The sequence below is a fragment of the Mustelus asterias genome, chromosome 11 (genome assembly GCF_964213995.1).
Source record: "Mustelus asterias chromosome 11, sMusAst1.hap1.1, whole genome shotgun sequence".
Lineage (NCBI taxonomy): Eukaryota > Metazoa > Chordata > Chondrichthyes > Carcharhiniformes > Triakidae > Mustelus > Mustelus asterias.
Genome location: NC_135811.1, coordinates 48,813,563 through 48,832,002, shown reverse-complemented (window position 1 = coordinate 48,832,002; position 18,440 = coordinate 48,813,563). Strand labels below are relative to the sequence as shown.

At 41.5% G+C, this 18,440-nt stretch overlaps 1 protein-coding gene across 3 annotated transcripts in view; it reads right to left on the bottom strand.

Moving 5' to 3' along the window:
* Positions 1–18,440, bottom strand: part of LOC144500515 (pantothenate kinase 1) — a 73,039-nt gene that overhangs the window by 22,119 nt on the left and 32,480 nt on the right. For all 3 annotated transcript variants that reach the window (XM_078223559.1, XM_078223560.1, XM_078223561.1), the window contains exons 2-4: positions 10,671–11,023; positions 9,205–9,458; positions 1,805–1,981 (exon numbers count right to left, since the gene is read on the bottom strand). In XM_078223559.1, the coding sequence (XP_078079685.1) occupies positions 1,805–1,981; positions 9,205–9,458; positions 10,671–11,023 (784 nt within the window). The remainder of the gene's footprint in view (positions 1–1,804; positions 1,982–9,204; positions 9,459–10,670; positions 11,024–18,440) is intronic.

Sequence of the window (18,440 nt, the reverse complement as noted above, 5' to 3'; positions counted from 1 at the left end):
CAATAATATTATGGGGATGTTACTCGACTTGTAATCCAGATCAAGGATCGATAAACCAGTTCCAATCTCACTGTGGCAGGTTACTACATCAGCAGAAGTGACCACGAAGCTGTCAGACAGGTGGTAAAAAGACTTAACTGGTTTTTAAGGATGGAAATTGCCCACTCCTGGCCTGTCATTTAAGTGATGTCAGCCAGACACCAAAGTGATTGATTTCTAACTTTCCTGCAAAGCAGCGGAGCAAACCACTCCATTTATTGAACTATTAAATGCAGCAGTTTAAGGAAGTGCCTTGTCACCAACTTCCCAGAGCAACTTAGTCAATAATGGCCAAAAGCATCTACTCATACCCATACCCAATATGGGCAGGTCACAAAAAAAACCCAGCAATATCAGAGCTATGGAACTGTTCAGTGGGACGCTATTCAAACAAATGCACCTCTAAAACCTGATGTTTATTTATTTCAACATTGTTGGTCAAGAGTTTAGATGCTGAGGCAGATGAGAGTTACATTTGCAGGAACCCTGTCTCCTCCCACTAACTATAATCCAGTGAAACACAGTAACCGGCATGGAGGCACACTGCTGCCTCAACGCCAGGGACCTGGGTTCAATTCCCGGCTTGAGTCACTGTCTGTGCAGAGTTTGCATGTTCTCCCCATGTCTTCGTGAGTTTCCTCCGGGTGCTCCGGTTTCCTCCCGCAGTCCGAAAGACGTGCTGGTTAGGTGCATTGGCCGTGCTAAATTCTCCCTCAGTGTTCCCGAACAGGCACCGAGATGTGGCAACCAGGGGATTCTCACAGTAACTTCATTGCAGTATTAATGCAAGCCTTGTGACACTAATAAATAAACTTTAAAAAAAAACTTAACCTGCCTCCCTCTCTCTAACTATAACCCAGTGAAACATGCAGTAACCTCCCTTCCTCTCACTATAATCCAGTGAGATTCCACTGTTAAATGTGAATCAGCATAAAATGATAGACTATTTACACTGCTCTATTGTTAGCCCTGTGAAAACAGCAGCTTGCTCTCAGTTTCCCCATAAGGTGCATGAAGTTTTTGTATTTGCACATTAACTGCTGATTTACCATATTGTAGGACTGGTACTTAACACTGTCTGTACCCTTTCAATTCCCAGATTTATGTTTTTACATCCCAAAATTGAACAAATTAAACGCGACAGTGCAGTCACATTTCTGTAGGCAGAAAATCGTTGAGAGACTGCAAATTTAAAGATAGTTTTCTTCCTTTTACCCTTCTCCCTCGATTCAAACAATCTATTTCTTTTTCTGTACCAAATGTATCTTATTCTCAGTTGCCCGTTTCTTATCAGCTTGCATTTCCAGTAACTTACAGCAAAATCTTTGAGCTAAATAACAATGGAAAAAGACTAACTGGGCACACTATTGCGATGCCAACTGCAGCAAATTTAAAGCCCTGAATCCGCCAGCATCCAGTGTGTTGGTCAAGGCCCAGCAAAGCCTCAAACTGAACCAAATAATTCAAGGGGACCAGCAAAACTGCTTGCATTTTCAGGAGCAGAAAGACAAGTCAGACAGGGTTTATCTGCTGCCATGCTTTCTCCTGATGGTGAGATGCACGTTGTGAATAGGAGGAGGTAGATCTCAAAAATGCTCAAGGACTTATTAAAATCTACTGAAGTAGCACGCACACTCGATGGGAATTTGAGGATATAAAAACAGTGCAGTTGGCTATGCATCTTCCCAGCCCCAAGCAGTTTCGATGACATGCAAATCCCTACCCAGTCACATGAATGCCAACAGGTTACTCAGTTGGGACTTACCTGGAAGCTACTGCACATCCCAGTAGGCCAAACCGCTCATAGTCCCCTCCATAGATATCCTTAACTAATTTATCTACATTAGTGCTGTCTCCTTTTGCTGCCATCTCCAAAGCTTCTTCAAAGGTTTCACACCCAGTAAGCAGACAACACAGGCCGAGGAAAGTTCCTCCACCAAGACTGAGGAAAGGGGGAAAAAAACATTAATTGTGAAGCAAATGCAGTTAAAAACCATTCAGCATAACTGCCTTTATTAACAATAACTTACATTTGCATAGCTTCTTAAACATAATAAAACATCCCAAAGCACTCCACAGGAGCACTATGTTGCACCAAGCAACATAAGGAGGCATTATATATACAGGCTTGGTTAAGGACAGGTGTGAACGAAAGGTAGAGAGATGGAAAGGTGTGGGGAGATAATTCTAAGGATTTGAAGACAAGAATGAGGGTTTAAAACCAAGATATTGCTTGACCAGGAACCAATGTAGGTCACAGGGCTGATAAATGAGTGGGACTGGGAGGTAACTGGCCTTAAATGTGCATAGGGTAGAGATTGGGAGATCAGCCAGGTGCTTGTTGTCAAGTCGAGGGGTAACAAAGGCATAAATGAAGGTTTCAGCAGCATTGAACTGAGACAGGGGGCTAAGTTAGAGGTTGAACTAGATACTCTTAGCGATTGCACGAATGAGATTTATCTCGGGGTCATAAATGACACCAAGATTTTAAGCAGACTGGTTTAATCTGACCATTGTCAGGTATAATGTCAGTAGCTAGGAAATGGAGTTTGCAGTAGGAACTGAAAACAATGGCTAGTATCTTCCCGGTATTTAACTGGAGGTAATCTCTGTATATACAGTACTGTAGTTTTCTTAAGCAGTCTGATAATTTAGCAACAGTAGAGAAATCGAGAGGGGTAATAGTGAGGTCGAACTGCATGTTGTCAGTGTACATGTGAAAACGGATGCTGTCTTTTCAGACGATGTTGCTAAAGGGCAGCTTTCAGATGAGAAATGGAGGGGGCCAAGGATCAATTCGTGGGGGCCCAGTGTGAAGTGAAGCTATTGCAGCTGATATTCTGGCTACCTGTATAACTAAAAATGGAACCAGGAGAGAACAGTCCCAGCTAACCAGACGTCTGTAGAGAGAAGGTGTGAGCAACTGTGTTAGCTGCAAACAGGATGAGTTGCTTTAATGAGATTAATTGCTTCCCTTGAGCGGAGTTAGTTTCTAGTAAAAACATTGTTTGTATATCGAGGCCAAGGATTCGGCTTATTTCGTACATGATATAGCTGGCCATCTGCAATCAACCAAGGAACCAATGTTCAAATGGGTTTGGCAACACACTGAATAGTGCCAATGTGACACAATTTCCTTGTGTATTTTGGCAGATTCGAACTAAACACTTGATTATTCGTGCCTAAAACAGATTATGTCAGCATTCTGCAACTGAAGCTTTGCATTTGTTGAAAATTCTGATTTCTGTGTTGTATTGTCAGAGATAATCTTCTGGAACACGAGGTAGAAATGGTTTCAAATTGCAATTTGAAAACTACAAGATGTAAAAATGGATTGATTAAACAAAAATATGTATTCTGAGAGATAAGGGCCCCAATTGCGAAAGAGGATTCTTATTGCAGCATGCACCTGACAGTTACTTGCATACAAATGAATGCGAGGAGGGTTTTAAAAGGCAAGCAGATCAGGTGGCGCCCATTCTATTCACTAGATGGCAAAACTATGATCTCACTAACAATGCTAACTCCTAGGACAGGAAAACTTCAGCAAAATGCTCCAAGGAGATCCTCCATGAATTCATGAAGTGACTAAGCTTCAGGAGACTGTCCTTACCATTGGGTAATTAACAAATAACAACATTTGACAGGAGAAATGTCTCTTCACAATCCAGCAAAAATAAGTATCTGCGCCATGACTGAGGTCAATGCTCTAGGTCAAAACTCACAAGGAGTCACAGGTCATAGTTCCCATTGCTCTGTGGCTCAGATGGTAAGTGAACCGACAGGTATTATATACCATGTGCCACTGATCCATATGAATGTAAAAGAACATAGTTTTGATCACCTGTCTTTGTTAGGTTATCTTAGCCATTTGAAATGATAAAAAAAGGTAATTATATACTGAAAGCCCAATAATTTTGAAGGGATTGGGATTTACTGGGGAAGTTCACAGAACATCAATACCTAAGGTTGCAAAGTAAACTAAAGGACTTCTGGCTTTCAGATGGTAAAGAGTGTAAAAGCCAAGAGGTAATAATAAACCAACATGAAACATTGATAAGACTCTCAGATTGCTATGTGCGATGTTGAGGTCCACAGGAGACTAAGGGATGACCTAATTGAGGTATACAAAATTGGAGGGACCTAGACAGGCTAGACAAGACTTGTTTCCCATAGCTGAGAGGTTAATTATCAGGGGGCACAGATTTAAGATAGTTAGTTGGTAGAAGGATTAGAGGGGACATGAGGGAAAGCTTTTTCCACTCAGAGGATGGTGGATGCCCAGAATTTACTGCCCAAATGGTGGTAGAGGCTGATAAGCACAACTTAATTAAAAAGGTACCTGGATCTGTATCTGAAGTGCTGGAACCTGGAAGACAATGAACCTAGTGCTGGAAAATAGGATTAAAATGAGGAGCTAGTCTTTTTCTCCTCTGCTGGTGCAGACACGATGGGCTGAATGGCCTCTTTTTGCACTATAACTTTGCTATGGTTCTATGATGCTGCCTCATATAAGATACAAAAAAAAACCAAGAAAAAAACTTTTCTTTGTTGGATTAAGGGGTGCTTTCATAGGAAATTTTGAAAATGAGTGAAAAAGGATGGCACACGTTAGAGGGGAGCACTGTTTCCAATAGTTAGGTAGTCTGGAATGAAGAGCCATAAATACAAATTAAATGCAAGTTAGATCAAAGGGAAGGGACATTTTCTAAACAAAGAATTGTGAGGCTGTAAAGAATCACTTCTAGGGTTTGTAGTTGAGGTAGAAATGACAGCAAAATTTAATTGATTGGATAAATGGATGAAAAAAGAAAGGATTGAAAGGATATGGGAGTAGGGTAGGCAAAGGTGATTAGGAATATTTGCTTGCAGACCGGGTGGGAGGTGTTCAGAGTTTGAGAGAGTCAAGAATCAGTAACTAAAAGTTTTACAATGGTTACAAAACTTAATGGCCCAGTTACACACCACCCTCACTCAGCTGAAATAGTATGTTTTGTTGACAGTTAACCACATATACCAGTTTGTATAAGCTATTGAGTGCCTCTACCTGGCTAGCTGCCCTGAGGAAATACATTGAAATACAGGGATCTTCAAAAGCACACGTTGGCATAAGACCACATTGTTCACTGTCAACTGCTTGGAAAATTAGTTTTTTGCTCACTTACAATGAACTCCCTTTGTTTAGATATTGGGTTGACTGTTGCAGGCGAATATGGTGTGGTAAACTATAGTTCCACAGATGGAGGCCCAATCAGTCCAAAGTTTTGTACATTTTAAAAAATCGTTTCTTCAGCATGAAAAAACTTTAGGCTCCCGAAGCGCAACATGAATGGGTCAAGAACCTTGGGTGGGGAGGTAGAATCTGAGGTCTTGGTGGAGGAATGTCCCAAGCGGGATGGGGTCACCCAAATGTAGGGGTTGCCCAGACAGCCATGCTGGATCCAGGTAGGTATAAAGCCACTCACCTCCTAGATCTGGCAGCCTTTGCCTGGATATAGCTGCCATGGAAACCGATCACAGATAAAGTTGAAAACCAAACAATGAGGCCACATTCCCAACTCAGTGGAAGTGGACGGATTGGAAGTGAATTTACACCACTCCCCAATAGGTCTAAAATCATCTATCCCACCCAAGCATGCTACACTATCGTATCGGATCTCAAATTATTCAGAACCGAGCTGCATTTAAGTAAATCATTTCATTTCTGCGATTAAATATGCTGAATTAAATCAATGTACATTTCACTAACATGAGGTTATATCATCTAGTGATGTAATAGCAGTAACTGTAGTGCAGCACAATGTGGCCATGTCAATGAGGAAATTACATTCTTGTTCAGCAACCCAGCAGCAGGATGGGGCCAGGGAAGGAGCATGCAGGCCAACTGCGCCATTCCAGGCCCTGGCAAGGGCTGTAAATTTTGCCCACTGCGTCTGATAACAAGTGTACTAACCATTTGGACACAACTATACCCACTTTCTCTTGAACAAAATTAGGACATCAAGTTATGTTGCCCATGTCCAGTGCAAAATTTGGTGACATTGTGGAGTCAAACACGACAAATCTTGTGCACTAATAATGAATTATTCAAAGTCACAGATTTCAGAAAATGAATTATTCCATATTTAGAAATAAATACTTAATTATTTTATAATTTACAACCAATTCATGAGATAACTCCAATTAGCTAACTGCAGGCTGCAACACAAAAACCCTGATTATTGTGAGGGGTTTTCAAACTTGGCAAGTATAAAAAATTGTGTCTATCATTTGACTTGAAAATCCTGAGTTTCCATTTGTGCAGGTGACACAAACTGGAATTTGCTTGCCGTTTTCCAGATTATTTTCTTTGCCTCACATTTCCAGTTTTCTGTCCCAACCACTGCTCTCTCAACTCTGCAGAATCAAGTCCAGGGAAGGAGACAGCAACAATAGCTACAGTCAAAACACTGCAAAGGTCCAGATCATCTTCTCTAATGAATCTCCAACCAGGTGGGTTGCCTGTACAGTCACGGTGAAAGGATTGAGGACTTTTTTAATGCAATTTAGGACACAGCACAAGAGCTTGTCTCAAGCTAACCAGGAGGAGAGAGAACAGTGGTTATCAAACTGGGGTCTGCGACATCGTTGTGGTCAAGAGTAAGCAGCAGCTGGAAATGTATCCTACTGTCCTCTGTGCTGCCCAATGCTCATGCTTCCTACACATTCTACTCTCCTCATGCTCCTACTTTCATACTGTTCCTTCTTGCCTTGTGCACCTTGTGTCTCTCCTGGTTCCTGCTCTCTCTGGGCTGTTTCTCCCCGGTGCTTCTGATCTCCCCCTGCTCCCTTAGTGCTTTACTCTCACTGGGCTTCTTCCCTCTCCAGGCTCCTACCAAGGGTAGACAGACTCTGCAGCGAGAAGCAGGTATCTGTAGGTTAATATCCATTTCATTAGTAAAACACTCGCTAGCTGCAAAACTTCCGTATTATGAGTATTACATTGTATTATAATTTAGATGGGGGGTGGTTTATGATTACTAATCGATTTGAAAATGAGATCTTTCAACCAAAAAGGTTTGGCAACCACTATAGTAAAGTATCAGAGGCAAGTTGTTAGCGAAAAGAATGCGAATGGGGATGGTGGGGAGTGAGGTTGCGTCAGGTTGCAGATTTAAAGGAACATCTCTTGCTTTTCACATAACTGAAAGTGCACCTTGACTTAATGGGCTTTGGATGAGAGGAGACAACAGTTTGATACAGATAGAAAGACACAAACTAATTTTTCTAACTTCAATACACAAACTCAATACCTGCAGACTTACACTCAAGTGTGGGAAATCACATTATTTTAAGTCAACACATAAACACAAGGCACTCTGAAACACTGAATGCTGAAAAGTAAATAAGTCTTTACTTCCCTTTCCTAACAGAGAACTGCTTTGAGGAAATCTGCCTTCTGCTAAGGTATGACAATATTAGACACGGTAGCACAGTGGTTAGCACTGCTGCTTCACAGCTCCAGGGACCTGGGTTCGATTCCCGGCTCGGGTCACTGTCTATGTGGAGTTTGCACATTCTCCTCGTGTCTGCGTGGGTTTCCTCCCACAGTCCAAAGATGTGCAGGTTAGGTTGATTGGCCATGCTAAAATTGCCCCTTAGTGTCCTGGGATGCGTAGATTAGAGGGATTAGCGGGTAAAATATGTAGGGATCGGGGGGTAGGGCCTGGGTGGGATTGTGGTCAGTGCCGACTCGATGGGCCGAATGGCCTCTTTCTGTATTGTAGGGTTTCTATGACTTCTATGAAAAGGAGAATGTTTTAGTTCCTTTCTGTGTGTCTTTCAGGGCTGCATTCACGCGAGACGTTGTGTACCAGTTTGTTATGAACAGAGTGCCCCAGAGAAGCTGCTGCTTGCTGGACTTTTCACTCAAGGCCAGGCTCAAGCCTCAAGCTTGAGTGGGCACAACAGCAGGTCTGTCTGGTCAGGAACATCATAGAGGCACTTTTAACATTAAATGGCGGACTCTAACGGCTAAACTGAAAGTTTTCTTCAAAACCGCATAATAAGTTTATCACCTTTTAAACTTTATTAATATGGTTATATATTTCACAGTGTTAGAAACAAACTCATTGGCTGGAAACACAAAAAATAAATGCAGTCATTATAGAAAAATAACAGCACTTCAAGTGTTATTTGTTTTTCTATGGGACCTATAAAGTGTTGTGAAACGTTAGATCATTTAAAAAATATTAGTTGCTAATGTGTGAAACCATTCTTGCAAAAAATGAGATGCTTCTAACCCTTTCTTCAAATTATTTCATGTTAAAAGTCTATTTTTAAAATTCAAAGTTGTTTTTTGCTTGAAAAAAAATACCTAGTAGCTTGAATGAAGCAATTTAAATATAACAGTAAGGTGACGTATGACTTCAATTTGAACTAACAGGTAAGAAGTTAATTCATTTATATTAAAATAAGTTGACTGTACATTCCCTCTGCTGGCCTTTTCATTTGGGCACTTGATGCAAGTACACTCTTGCTAAATTGCCAAAGCCTCATTGTATTGACTGACAGTATTAAGCAGAGTTCAATCGCATTAAAAAGAGCTGAAACAAAGCTCCTTTACAGTTCTGTAGAAAACGTACAAATAACTTGTATAAAACAAATTGCCCCAGTGTTCAGTTTTGCTCGATGGTGATTTTCCTGTTAACAGGAACTGGCTTTAGTACATTGGTCTAGAATCAGCCATGAGCAAGATTGCTACATAGCGATCCTTGCAGACAATGGGAGGCCATAGAATCAGGTTTGGCTGTGATGCCCCTCCATCTATCTCTTTCCAACTTCCTTAATCTTTCAATGCCCACTGCCTACATGCAGAAAATTGAGGGGAAAAAAAGCCAGATTAAAATACTTAAACTCACAGAGTTAGGCCTGTCATTGCGTATCATGTGTCTGTTGCTGTGATATGACCTTTCCATCTTTTCCTATGCCGCCACCACCACATTGTTTCCAATTCAGTAAGTCAATTTACAGCGAGCACAATAGTACAAGTCAAACATAAGCCATGCTAGGGTTTAAAATGGCATGCAAAATACACAGTCATGCATAAAATTGTAAATCTCTCAGTCTGCTATTATACATATGCAAACATCAATGTGACACGGTCATGGATCTCTACGTGCTTACCTGGTTCCAGTCACCCTTTTGTAATTATCTTTGGAATAAACAGCCAGGATGCTGACCCCTGAACCTATGTTGACCAGCAACATTGGGTAAGGGTTATCTAAGCAATATGGTTTTTTCTGGCACTGGTCAGGGTCAGTGGGTTTTTCAAAATAGTAGCACTCAGACTGACCATTGTACCCAACGGAATCAATATAAAGAAGACCTTGGATTAAACAGTCCAACTCATCCAGTTTGTGAAGCTGCAAGTCAGCCATCTGGAAAACAGCAATAACCAAGAAAGAAAGACAGCAAATTAACAAACAGCTGAACCATTTGTCCAAGGAACAGTAGAAAGCTCAAAACTGTAATGTATAATCTGAACTTTTCCAACTAAGCCAGGTATACTTTGCTTTTTATTTTGCAACGGGAACTATTCTACATAAAGTTTATATGATATACCACAGTAGTAAATGTACCTTACCCCTATTGATTTGAAAATTAATTCACAAAGGATATCCAGGTCTTTCGTTACAAATACAATCAAAAAGAAATAGATGCGCCAATCCAAATGTGAATGTTTATCTGTTAAAACTATTTCCATGTAGTTAAAACATGCATTGGAAGCACTGTGTAAATTGTAACAAAACATCCCAAGGCACTTCACAGGAGTATTATAAAATAAAACAGGACACAAAGCTACAGAAGGAAAGTGAGGTAGAGGGACAGAGATATATAAGAGAGGGCATTTCAGAGCTTGGGGCTAGGCAACTGAAGACATGGCCACCAATGGCGGAGCGGTTAAAATTCAGGATGCACAAGAGATCAGAACTAGAAGAATTCAGATATCTCGGAGACTTACAAGGCTGGAGGAGATTACAGAGATAGGGAATGGCAAGGCCATGTAAGGATTTGAAAACAAGGAAAATCTTTAAAATCAAGATGTTGCTTGACTGGGAGACAACGTAGGTCAGCAAGAACAGGGGCGATAGGTGAATGGGACTTGCTGCGAATTAAGATAAACAGCAGAGTTTTGGATGAGCTCAAGTTAGAGGGCAGAATGTCGAAGACCAGCCAGGAGTGCATTGAAATAGTCAAGTCTAGAGGTAATAAAGATATGAATGAGTATTTCAGCAGCAGATGAGCGGAGACAGGAGCAAAACTCGTAATGGAGAGAAATAGGGGCATATAAGGGTGCTAACAAATAAAACCAAAATAAAGTTGAATTTGTACAATACGTTGATTGGAGTGAGATTAAAATATTGCGTACAGTTTCAATTACCCAGTTACAAAAGGAATATTAGCAACATGGATGGGTACACTAGAACGACAGACTTTTATGAAGAGTGGCTTGAAAACAGTCAACATTTTTTCTACTGGAACAGAAAAAGTCACAGAAAAGAGGGAGATGTGATGGTGTCTCTCAGTCTGCCAAGCAAGTTACATTCTACATTTCCTCACAGGAATTAGGTTGCATGACTACAACATACCATTCTGAAATCATCCTCAAATTTGTAGGCACCACCTCCTGTAGCACACATTGTAGTGTGTAAACTAGAGAAATTTTTATCTCTACCCATTTGGATGAATTTAGGCATGGAATGCGTTGGAAAGCGGATGAAATGCAAGTTCCCTTTTCGCCCACACATGATCAAGTTCTTCAGCTCCAGGTGCACATCGCGAATCCCTGTTTTCCCATAAGCTATGTTCGAGGTCAGGTATTTTCTAATGCTCTTCAAATTCTCCACTTCCTCCTGCTCTTCTTCAGCTGTGATGTCTTTTGGCTCAAAATACACAAGTTTGACAAGGGTTCCACCAATGTCCATTCCAAACCAGGGGAAAGCTGCAAAGAAAACAAGTCAGAATTATGTACAGTTACACACAGATTATGGTGTGACCAGCATAGGACATTCAGAATTTGGATTTTCACATTGATATCAGAAGCAATATCAATAAATATCTCTTTTCAACTGGTCAATGCAAGCAAGTGCTCCCATTTTTTCGTGAAACAGAAGCAAGTGTTTAAAGTATGAAGATCATTGTTGGAGAAGGATTCTTCCTTTCCAGTCCCCAAACCCTGCCTGCAGGAACTTGACCCTCTTTCTGCTGGTTATCAGTACTGATATGGACCGTGACCTCCAGCGCTTCAACATTTCCTTCTCAGACTGATCAGCAGACATTGAGTAGCAACCTTGATCGTGGTACCAGGGAGGAAATGTACCATCCTGGAGAAACAACTGCAAATACAGAAATGTCCCTACATATCACTATCTTTGGAATCACTCATCATTACTGCTTCCCCAGTCATCCTCCAGCTGGCCCCTCTGTAGATCTGAGCCAGCCGAGGTGCTGTGGACTTGGCTCTGGCAGTCCCCTGAGGAACCATTGCTCTTACCATTGAATACCGGTTGGAGAGCTAGATGCATTCAGGGGGTGTCTACACTACCTGCTTGGTCTGAACAAAGAACAATACAGCACAGGAACAGGCCCTTCGGCCCTCCAAGCCTGCGCCGCTCATGTGCCCAACTAGACCATTCTTTTGTATCCCTCTATTCCCAGTCTGTTCATGTGGTTATCTAGATAAGTCTTAAACTATCCCAGCGTGTCCGCCTCAATCACCTTGCTTGGCAGTGCATTCCAGGCCCCCACCACCCTCTGTGTAAAATACGCCCCCCTGACATCTGTGTTGAACCTTGCCCCCCTCACTTTGAACCCGTGACCCCTTGTGTTCGTCACCTCCGACCTGGGAAAAAGCTTCCCACTGTTCACCCTATCTATGCCCTTCATAATTTTATACACCTCTATTAGGTCGCCCCTCATCCTCCGTCTTTCCAGGGAGAACAACCCCAGTTTACCCAATCTCTCCTCATAGCTAAGACCCTCCATACCAGGCAACATCCTGGTAAACCTTCTCTGTACTCTCTCCAAAGCCTCCACGTCCTTCTAGTAGTGTGGCGACCAGAACTGGACGCAGTATTCCAAATGTGGCCTAACCATCGTTCTATACAGCTGCAACATCATATGCCAACTTTTATATTCTATGACCCGTCCAATAAAGACAAGCATGCCATATGCCTTTTTCACCACCCTCTCCACCTGTGCTGCCACCTTTAAGGATCTGTGGACTTGTACACCCAAGTCCCTCTGTATGTCTATACTCCTGATGGTTCTGCCATTTATTGTATAGCTCCCCCTTACATTAGATCTACCGAAATGCATCACTTCGCATTTATCTGGATTAAATTCAATCTGCCATTTCTCCGCCCAATGTTCCAGCCTATCTGTATCCTGCCGTATTCTCTGACAATGTTCATCACTATCCGCAACTCCAGCAATCTTCATGTCATCCGCAAACTTACTGATCACACCAGTTACATCTTCCTCCAAATCATTTATATATATCACAAACAGCAGAGGTCCCAGTACAGAGCCCTGAGGAACACCACTAGTCACAGACCTCCAACCGGAAAAAGACCCCTCCACTGCTACCCTCTGTCTTCTATGGCGAAGCCAGTTCTCCACCCATCCAGTTAGCTCACCTTTTATCCCGTGAGATTTAACCTTTTGCGTCAGCCTGCCATGAGGGACCTTGTCAAACACTTTACTAAAATCCATATAGACGACATCCACAGGCCTTCCCTCGTCAATCGTTTTTGTCACCTCCTGAAAAAACTCAACCAAATTTGAAAGGCATGACCTCCCTCGTACAAAACCATGCTGTCTATCGCTAATGAGATTATTCAGTTCTAAATGCGCATATATCCTATCTCTAAGAATCTTCTCCAACAACTTCCCTACCACGGACGTCAAGCTCACCTGCCTATAATTACCCGGGTTATCCTTGCCTCCTTCTTAAATAACGAGACCACATTTGCTATCCCCCAATCCTCTGGGACCTCACCTGTGTCCCGTGAAGAGACAAAGATTTCTGTTAGAGGCCCAGCGATTGCATTTCTCGCCTCCCTGAGGAGTCTAGGGTAGATGCCATCCGGCCCTGGGGATTTGTCTGTCTTAATGTTTCCTAAAAAGCCTAACACTTCCTCCCTTGTAATTGAGATTTTTTCTAACGGGTCAACACATCTCTCTGAGACAATACCAGTCAACATGTCCCTCTCCTTTGTGAATACTGATGCAAAGTATTCGTTCAGGATCTCACCTACTTCCTTTGGTTCTAAGCATAATTCCCCTCCTTTGTCCCCGAGAGGTCCGATTCTTTCCATAACAACCCTCTTGTTCCTAACGTATGTATAAAATGCCTTAGGATTCTCCTTAATCCTGTCGGCCAAGGACATTTCGTGACCCCTTTTTGCCCATAACATTTGTCCCTGCTTGAGTTCTTTTCTACTGACAGTCTGCCTGCATACTGTTAAGTTGCATTGTAGCCGCCTCTAGAGATGTGCTATTCACGTAGCAAGTCTCGCAGATCCACTGCAGTGACATCAGCTGCTGCTCGAGCTCTGAAAGCCAGAGTTTGAGCCCCTCCAACTGATGACACTTCCTGGGCACGTGGTTGTCCAGGACAAGAGAAGTACAGGTTTCCCACATGGAACATAATGGTTGTGGTTAAGACAATGTACTTTTCACTTGCACCACTGCTAAGAAACGGTAATCTAAATCCACAGTCTGAGTAAGCTTTGGAGCAAAAAGGAGGAAGATGACCTTAAAGCACAGCTTCTTAACATGAGTAAAACAAAACTGCTTTAGACCAATGTCACAATTTTAGTGTAAATGCAGCCTAAGAACCACCACATTCATTTCAGCTTTATTTTGCTTGAATAATTTGTCAATAACGTTTACTTGCACAACCACCACTTTCCACTAGTTACTGTCTTTGTTTTTATTATGAATCACAACACAGTTGGTTAGTGGACATGGAGCCCATGAACTCTCTTCCATCTAGGGTCAATGTGTTCTTATCTGGAACATCAAGAACAAAGGTTTAAAGGACAACACTACTGCCAAGGCATCAAAATACAAATTGTTTCATTTGAAGATACACGTAACCATATTAATTATTAAAGAGAAAGACCACACAATGTGGACGTCCTTGGAAAGACAAACTTCCAGCCAAGAGACTTTTGTGCAGATTTTAGAAGCAGATCTTCGATTGTATTTGTGTACCACAGATTTTCTATTTTCTTTCTTTACCCCCATTTAGAAGGCTGAAGAACATAGGAACAGAAGTAGGCCATTTGGCATGCCAGGCCTTCTCCACCATTCAATTTGTTCAGTGCTGATCATCTACCTCAACGCCAATCTCTCACACTATCCCCATATCTGTTGATGTCATGGGATTCAAGAAATCTATCGATTTATGTCTTCCAACGTGCTTCATGATTGAGCTTCCACAGCCAACTGGGATAGAGTTTAAAGATTCACCACTCTGAGTGAAGAAATTCCTCCTCAGCTCAGTCTTAATTGGCCTTCCCCTTATTCTGAGACCATGTCCCCTGGTTCCAACCTGGGGTAACATCTTATCTAAATTCACCCTGTCATTTGTTAAATTTCAATGAGGTCACCCCTCATTTTTGAAAACTCTAGGGAATACAGACCCAATTTCCTTAATCTCTTTTCAAGACAATCTTGCCACCCCAGGGATTAATCTGGTGAACCTCTGTGCACTCCCTCTATGGGAAGTATATCCTTCCTTCAACTAAGGATCCTTACTCCTGTATCCCAATCCCCTTGCGATGAAGGTCAACATACCATGTACCTTCCTAATTGCTTGCTGTACCTTCAATTTAGTTTTTACTGACTCAGGAACAAGGACACCCAGGTCCCTTTGGACAACTGCACTTCCCAAACTCTCACCATTTAAGAAATACTCAGCCTTCTTATTTTTCTACCAAAGTAAATAACTTCACACTTATTTGCAGTATATACCATCTGCCGTGTTCTAGCCCATTCATTCAAGTTCATTTGAAGCCTCCTTGTATCTTCCTCACAAATTGGGCTCCGATCCAGTTTGGGGTCATCAACAAATTTTGAAATATTACAATTGATCCCCATATCCAAGTCATTTATATATATTACAAACAGCTGCGGACGTAGCAAAGTTCCTTGCAGTACCCGACTAGTAACAGTCTGCCATCCTGAGAATAATTTTAAATAAGTTTAAATAAGTTTAAATAAGTTTAAATAAGTTTAAATAAGTTTAAATAAGTTTAAATAAGTTTAAATAAGTTTATTCCCACACTCTGCTTTGTCTGTTAACCAGTACTCAATCCATAATAGTATATTTCACCATAACCTGTGTGCTCTATTTTTATTTACAAACCTCCTGTGTGGGACTTTTATCAAATGTTTTCTGATAATCCAAATGCACCATTCCAGCCCACATCGACTCTACCCAATTTTACCATTCTTTCCTAAATGTCAGTTATCACATCCCTCATCACAGATTATAACATGTCAGACTAACTCCGGGTCTGTAGTTCTCCATTCTCCCTCCTTTCTTAAATAGTGGGATTACATTTTCTGCTGTCCAACCCTTCCAGAATCTATAGAATTTTGAAAGATAACCACCAATGCATCCAATATCTCTCTAGCCACCTATTTCAATATTCTGGTATGAAGTTCATCTGGTCCAGGGGATTTATCAACCTTAAACTTTTCCAGTACTAATTGCAGGCCAATACCATCCAGGACAAAGCAACATGTGCTTGATCATCATCTAATTCACTACATTATGCATTCATCCCCTTCACCGTCAATGCACGGTGGCTGCAGTAGCATCTTCAAGACTGACCGTCACAATATCGCCCATGACCTCCACAACTCAAGGGCAAGGGGATCACAGGAAAGAGATGCAATAGGCCTTTCAGTCCATCAGGTTCGTTCCGGCATTTGATAAGATTGTGGCTGATCCAACTGTGGCTTTCTGAACCCCCGATTCCCTTGTAGATCAAAATTCTGTCTAACTTAGCGTTGAATATAATCAGAGGCCCAATGTCTACTGTTCTCGATGGAAGAGAATTCCAAAGATTAATGATCCTGAGAGAACAAATTCCTCTTCATCACCACTTTTAACAGGAGATCCCTTATCTTTAAGCCATGCCCCCAGTTCTAGATTCGACTATTCCCTCCTCCCAACCCTGCCTCTGACAGGAAAAACCTCTCAGCATCTACCCTGCCGAGCCCTGTCAGAATTTTATTTATTGATAAGATAATGACCTCACATTCTTTTAAACTCTGATGAATGTAGGCCCAACTTGCTCAACTTTTCTTCATAAGATAACATCTTCATCCCAGGAATCAGCCTAGTGAACCTTCTCTGAACTGCCCCGAGTGCAAGCCTATGCTCCTTAGAAAGGAGACTAAAACTGTACACAATACTCTAGGTGCTATATCATCAATGCCCTTTAGTTTTTTAGAAATATTTCCCTACTTTTAATGTTCCATTTGCCTTTCTGATTACTTGCTGTACCTGCATGATAACTTAGTGATTCGTGTACAAAGACACCCAAATCCCTTTGTATTCCACAGAATTCTGCAATCTGTCGCCATTTAAATAATATTCTGCTTTTCTATTCTTCCTGCTAAAGTTTTCCCACATTATACTCCATATGTCAATTTTTTGCCCACTGACTTAACCTCTCTATATCCCTTTGCAGTCTCTCTGCATCCTCCTCACAATCTGCTTTCCTATAGTTCTTTGTATCATTAGTAAATATGGCGATACTACAGTTGGTCCCTTTATCAAAATAATTGATATTAGTTCACAAACAGTTGAAGTCCCAGTACCAGCGCTAATCCCTCTGACATTTCATTCATTAGTTTGCCAATCTTTAAAATGACCCTTTTAGCCCAATTCTGCTTCCTGAGTTAGCCAACCCTCTATTCATTCTAATAGACTATTCCCAATACCATGACCTCTTATTCAATAACCTTTTATTCAGCACTTTATTACATACCTTTTGGCTACTGCTACCCCTCTATCCATCCTGTTGGTTACATCTTCAAAAGAACCCTAATCATCTTGTCAAACACTTTCACAAAACCATGTTGATTCTGCCTGATTGTATAATGATTTTCTAAATATCTTCCTTAATAATGCATTCCAGCATTTTGGACTAACCGGCCTATAGCTTCCTGCTTTCTGTCTCCCTCCTTTCTCGACTAGCGGTGCAACATTTACGGTTTTCCAATCAGCTGGAACCTTTCCAGAATCTAAGGAATTTTGGAAGATTACAACCAATACAAACACCATGTCTACAGTCACTTCCTTTAAGACTCAAAGTTCTAAGTCATCAGGTCCAGGAAACTTGTCAGCGTTTAGTCTCATTGGTTTTTATCAATATTTTTTCCTCTCGTGATCATGTTTGTTTTAACTTCCTCCCTCCCTTTTACCTCTTGATTGTCTACTATTCTTGGGATGGTTTTTGTGTCCTCCACTTGAAGACAGATAGAAAATACTTGATCAAAAATCTCTGGCAATTCTTATTTCCCATTATTAATTCCCCAATCTCATCCTCCAGAGACCAATGGTCACATACACGTTTTACATACTTGTAGAAACCTTTACTGTGTTTTTATATTTCTTGCCAGTTTTTTTCCTCATACACCAATTTTTTGTTCTTGCATTGTTCTTTTAGTCATCCTTTTCTAGTTTCTAAACTTTTCCCAATCCTCTGGTCTGCCATTGTACATCTTTTCTTTCAATTTGGTATCATTAACTTCCTTAGTTAGCCACAGATTTCGTGGAGTCTTTCCTCCCTTGGGAACATCAAGTTCTCTCCCAAGTCTCAAAAATACCCAGACTTGGACATGTATTTATCACTCCATCATCTGCGAGTCAAAATCCTGCATCACACACGGACTCAAGCCCCAGGCGGTTCAAGAATGCAACACAGAATTCAATTCTCTGGGCAACTAGGGGGTGAACAGAAAATTGCCGGCTTTGCTCTGGAGAACAGTTGTATGCAATTATGAAACTGAAACTCACTTTCTCTCTCCACAGGTGCAGCCAGACATGTTAGGTATTTCCAGCACTTTGAGGAGAAATTTCTTCACTCGAGTGTTCAGCCTATGGAATTTGCTACCACAGATAGTTGTTGAGGCTAAAACATTGAATGTTTTCAAGAAACAGTTAGATATAGCACTTGAGGCGAAGGGGGTCAAAGGTATGGGTTGGCTGGGGCCAAGGGGGGAGAGATCAGGCAATTGAATTGAATGATCAGCCATGATTATAATGAATGGGGGGGACAGACTCAAAGGGCTGAACGCTCTCTTCCTGCTGCTTTTTTTCTATGTTTGAAGTG